The 5,312-nt window shown below is 55.8% G+C and overlaps 1 protein-coding gene across 1 annotated transcript; it reads right to left on the bottom strand.

Moving 5' to 3' along the window:
- Positions 1 to 2,916: 2,916 nt before the first annotated feature.
- NOG (noggin) lies at positions 2,917 to 3,591 on the bottom strand. The gene has a single exon (XM_066617796.1). It carries the CDS (start codon positions 3,589 to 3,591, stop codon positions 2,917 to 2,919), a length of 675 nt encoding a protein of 224 aa, XP_066473893.1.
- Between the last annotated feature and the right edge of the window lie 1,721 nt (positions 3,592 to 5,312).

The raw sequence follows: 5,312 nt of genomic DNA, 5'->3' as shown, positions 1-5,312 counted from the left end.
GTGTGGAAGAGAAGCATTATGCAGTGCTCTCTTTGCAAATACCTTCTGGTGAAATGCAAATAAAATCAGTGTAGGAGTAAATCCCAGGCTGAGATTCCCTCCTCTTAAATGCAATTAGGACACCCCTGCCTTTACCACAGAGCTCCTATGCATTTAACACAGAGAGATCCAATGCTGTAGTAGTGCTTAGACCAGTGATTTTCAACCTTTTTTGTCTCTGGGCACACTGTCAAGGTACTAAAACTGTCAAGGTACGCCATCAGTCTTTTGACAACTGATAAGGCACACTGTACTGCCAGCAGGGGGCTCACATCCCCCTGTGGACCTACTAATAAATGACCTTCCCCCAAACTCCCATGGCACACCTGCATATCATTTGCGGCACACCAGTGTGCCACAGCACAGTGGTTGAAAATGGTTGGCTTAGACTGTTGAGGCAGGGCTGAAGTCCCAGGACTTGACCCAGGTTCAAGTCCCTGCTCATTTGCTGGCCTTGGGTCAATGATTGTTCCCCAGCCTAGCCTACATCACAGGATTATTGTGAGGATAAAGGGGAAGGGGTAGAGAACCTTTTCTGCTGCCTTATGTTTCTAGAAAGAATAAAAATGTACTAAGGATGCTTAACAGAAGTGCCACAGGTACATCACCCAGCCATGAAGCTGTGAACAAGGAAGTCCTCTGGTTTAAATCTTGCTTCTAACCAGCACTCACTAGGGCTGCAATCCTATCCACACTTTCCTGGGAGTAAGCCCCATTCACTATAATGGGATTTACTTCTCAGCAGACATGCATAGGATTGAGCTCTAGATGGTTTTAAGTAAGCTACTCTCAGCCACAGTCCTAAGCACATCTATGCAGAAGTCCCATGTTCAGTGGGACTTACTCCCAGGAAAAGTGTGCCTGGGACTGCAGCCTCTGTCATACAATCTATGGGGACAAGAGCACTGACCTCCCTCACAGGGTTGTTGTGAGGGCGACTGAGGCACAAGAAGTGCCATGGCCATGCCAATTAGTAAAGTGTGGCTCTACTAGTTGAATGGCTGCCTGTCGCGCAGTTGTTTCACAGCACAGTCAGGACAAACCCAACACAAGCAGAAGCTCTTGGATGGAAAGCAAAGGGGTGGGAGGGGGGCGCCCATCACCTTTCAGCACCCCCACACCCGCAACCTCCCCGAGCCACTTGAAACGCAACAGGGGCAAAATGGGAGGTGACGAGGGCTGCGATGCTCCGGCGGACTCCCGCAGCGTCGCGGAGACGAAAGGGTTAAGCGAAAGGGGGCGGATAGGCAGCGAGGGGGAACTGGATAGGTCTTCAGGCAGCGCGGAAGTAGGCGCCCTGCAGGGTCAGGTTTCAGCAGGGCTCGGCCGCGCTGGGAGGTGTCAGAGACACGTGGCTCCTTGTAAAGGAGATGTCAAACCGCTCATCCCGCCCCCCCCTCGCGCCCTGTGCCTGCCAGAATATGTGACAGCCAAGGGGGGGGGTCAGGGGGGGAGGAAGAAGAAGGCAAGCAGCAAGCAGTGTTACAACCACCAGCCAGTTCCAACAAGTTGGAACTTCCCCCCCTCCCTCCTGCGCTTTGCAAAATGTAGGTTGCGAGGCTGCCTCGGGACTGCCCCCCAAATGCCGTGGGACCTCCTGCGAAGACAGGGATCATAAGGGGGTGGTTAGAACAGGAGGGGGAATTGCCCCTCCCCAAGCAAGATCATTCAAAGCCCCTTGATCCGCTCCACACGTTGAGGCCCCCCCAAGCCCAGCCCCAAAGACAGTCCACAGGGCACGTGTTTTAGTGGTTGGTTTTAATTCCGAACTCAACTTTTCTCCAACTACAAGGGGATGAATATAAAGAATAAATAGCAGACTCTCTTCCATGTCCTGTACAGAGGGGGTTAAAAGACCATTTCAAAAAAAAAAACACAAAAATTCACTATATACAATAAGACGGTGTCCTAAGCTTTTATTATTAGAATAATTATTAGAATATCTTGAAGTCCATTAAAAAAAAAAACACAACCCAAACTCAACGCACTCATACATTTTCCGAAGAATGGAAAATATATTTTTATATATGTTTTTCTTTTCTTACCAAAAGTTTGAAGAAAAAAAAAAAAAGTTCGCCACAACAACAACAAAAAAACACGTTTTTACCCAAATGCGTCTCTCTGGAATATAAATTAAGGGGAGGTGGGTGGGGAAAAAAAGGACACTTGAAGCATTCATTGATCAAGGCGAATACTCTTCATACAGTAGACGAGGGTGATCTCGCGTTGTAACACTGACCTTTGGGATAGGAGATTCACAGCCCAATCCTAGGCATGTCTACTCAGAAGTAAGTCCCATTATAGTCAACGGGGCCTTCTCCCAGGTAAGTGTGGATAGGATTCCAGCCTTGCAGGCCAGCCCAGAAATAAGTCCCATTAGAGTCAATGGGGTAAGTGTGGATAGGATTGTAGCCTCACAAGGGGGACAGGGTCTGTTTCTCTCTCTCTCTCATACACACACACAATCGTCTCAGAACACAAACCCATGCTTGTCTACTCAGAAGTAAACCCCACTGCATTCAATGGGGCTTACTCCCCGGAAAGCGTGGATAGGGCTCTCAGGCTGCACTCCTATCCACACTTACCTGGGAGTAAGGTCCATTGACTCTAATAGGGTTTACTTCTGAGCAAGACACGCATAGGCTTCGGCTCTCACTCGCAGGCATCACACAAGTTACATTCTCCTACACGCGACAGTGCAGTGCAACGTCTGAAGCAGGAAGCCCAGCTGTCCGTATTTCCGAGGTCCACCGGAGTCTGTTTGGGGGTGGTGGTGGGCGGGGGGGTGGAGGTTTTTAACGCAGTTTTCAAAGGGGGGGAAGAGGCAGTTCTAAGTGCAGGCGCGGCTCCCTCGCCCCTCTGGCCCCGGGGGGGGCGCTAGCAGGAGCACTTGCACTCGGAGATGATGGGGTACTGGATGGGGATCCACGTGCAGCGCTGCCCCCCGCGGCGCTGGCAGCGCCACCGCAGGACGGTGAGGTGCACGGACTTGGCGGGCTTGCAGACCATGCCCTCGGGGACGGAGCAGGACCTCTTGCTGAAGCAGCTGCCCACTTTGACGTAGCGCGGCCAGAAGCGGCTGCCCAGGTCGTTCCACGTGTAGAGCACCGGGCAGAAGGTCTGCGACCAGAGCCACAGCTGCAGCTTCCGGCGCAGCTTCTTGCTCAGCCGGTGCTTCTTGCTGGCCTGCAGCCCGCCGTCGTGGAACTCCAGGCTCTTGATCTCGCTGGGCATCGCCCCCGACGGCCGCTGCCGCAGCAGCAGGTCCAGCTCGGCCAGATCGTCCCCCCCGAGGCGATCCTCGGCCAAAGAGACCGCCATGAAGTTGGGGTCGAAGTGGGTGCCCAGCAGGCTCCGCAGCAGCGTGTCGTTCAGGTCCTTCTCCTTGGGGTCGAAGATAGGATCCGGGTGCTCGATTAGATCCACCAGGGGCAAGTTGTCGCTGGGGGCCGGCCGGATGTGGAGGTAGTGCTGGCAAGCGCCCTGCTCCAGCCGCAGACCCAACAGAACCACCAAGGCGTAAAGAGTCACCGACCACTGGGGGTGATCCATCCTCGGAGAGATCGAGGGGGGAAGGGAAGGGAAGGGGGGAGAGGGCTCACCACGAGGCGGGTAAATGCATCCAGAAGTGGCACTGGGAGCAGACTGGGAGGGGGATCCAGGCAAAGGCGTCGCGGGAGGATCGCGCACACCCCCCCAGCCAACCCCGGGGTGTGGAGCGGGGGGAAAGTTCCCCGGTGCAATTGCTCGCTGGTTGCAAACGCCTCTCCTCCTGTCTGGTGAGCCTGCAGGGAAACCACCCGGGGAAAGGGGAAAGCAGGCAGCCAGCCCCAAGGTGCAGCAGATCTGGTGGTGCTGGACCTCCTCCGCCTGGTGCAATTCGGTGGTGGGTGCCCGTGTCACTCAGGAGAGGCTTCTGCAAACTCCCCCCTCTCCTTCTGCAGCCTGCAAAGAAGCCTGCGCCGCCGCCGCGCACGTTGGCACCAGTGTGTCTGCTCCGCGAGCATCCAGCGCCTTTAAATTTCCTGCACTTTCTGCTCCATCACCATGGAAACCGGCGACTCTTCAGGCACCAAGACCAGAGGGGGGGCGGGGGAGGAGAGAGACCAGCCCGATCCCCCCACCGGCAAAGTCCTGCCTGTTGCGATCAGTCCGCTCCAGCCTCCCCCCGGCGTTGCTCTGCAAGCGTGGCTGGCTGGAGGTGATGCTCGGGGCTCCAGGGTCCGCTGCTCGCTGCCTCCTCACCACCAGCAAAGCCGGGCTGGCTGCGCTGGCTCCTCCGCTGCAGTCCACCGGGTGGGCATTTCCCCGGGGTTGGGCTCAGGGTTCCAAGGCGCCTTGGCAAGGGAGGCTGACTGGCTTGCCCCGCGAGAACTGGGCTTGCCCAGTTCAGTTCCAGCAGCTGTTGGCTCTTGCAAGGGACCCAACAGTGCAATCCTATGCCTGCCTACTCAGAAGTAGGCCCCACTGGGTCAAATGGGGCTTACTCCCAGGAAAGTGTGGACAGGATTGCAGCCCCAGTCGCTCCACTTTGGACACACTCGCGCACCCCTCCCGCGCCACTCTTTGCCCTCCGCTGGCTTTTTTTCCGGATTGCCCTGGTACCTGGTGGCTGCCGCATTTATGTGCGCGGCTCCACTCGCGAGCCCCCGTGATGTAATTCATAAGCGAGCCTGTTGGCCTCCAGCCCAAGAAGTTCTCTGCAGACGCCTCTCCCCAAGCGTGAAATTGCTGCTTAATGCTAATTCAGGCTGGGGGGCAGCGCCCTCTGCTGGTGGTAGCCTCCGCCAGGGTCCCTCCGCGTCCCTCTCTCTCTCAGGTGACTGCAGGATTCCAAGCCTGGGAAAGAAAAGGAGCTTGTCAGGAGGGCTCAGTGAAGCTCACCCATCATGCTTGGTTTCCCAAAGGACTCTCTTATGCTTGTCTATGCCTCTGCTTGTCTACTCAGAAGTAAGTTCCATGGAGTTCAATGGGGCTTACTTCCAGGAAAGTGTGGCTAGGATTGCAGCCCAGTCCTAAGCCGTCTGTTTTGCTATGACTGCTGCAGCACCTAAAGGGCAGCCACAGCATCCTGTGCACAAAGGGGCAGCCACCAGTGGCTCCTTGGAGGAAGGGGACTTCCCCCAGGGAAGGGAAGTAGCCCTGCAATGGGGCTACTCAATTCTGTGGCAGCCTTTGGGCTGCTGTGAATCAAGAGCCTCCAGTGTTGGGCAGCACAGCCTGACACAGAGCTCAGGATCCGTGGAGCTGAGCTCCACTAGTCCCGCCTCCCC

This window comes from Tiliqua scincoides, chromosome 2, assembly GCF_035046505.1.
Source record: "Tiliqua scincoides isolate rTilSci1 chromosome 2, rTilSci1.hap2, whole genome shotgun sequence".
Taxonomy (NCBI): domain Eukaryota; kingdom Metazoa; phylum Chordata; class Lepidosauria; order Squamata; family Scincidae; genus Tiliqua; species Tiliqua scincoides.
This window is presented reverse-complemented; position numbering and strand designations above follow the sequence as displayed.

Bases quoted from the DNA above. Each gene is read 5' to 3' on its own strand.
- NOG (XM_066617796.1), bottom strand. From the start codon at position 3,591: ATGGATCACCCCCAGTGGTCGGTGACTCTTTACGCCTTGGTGGTTCTG.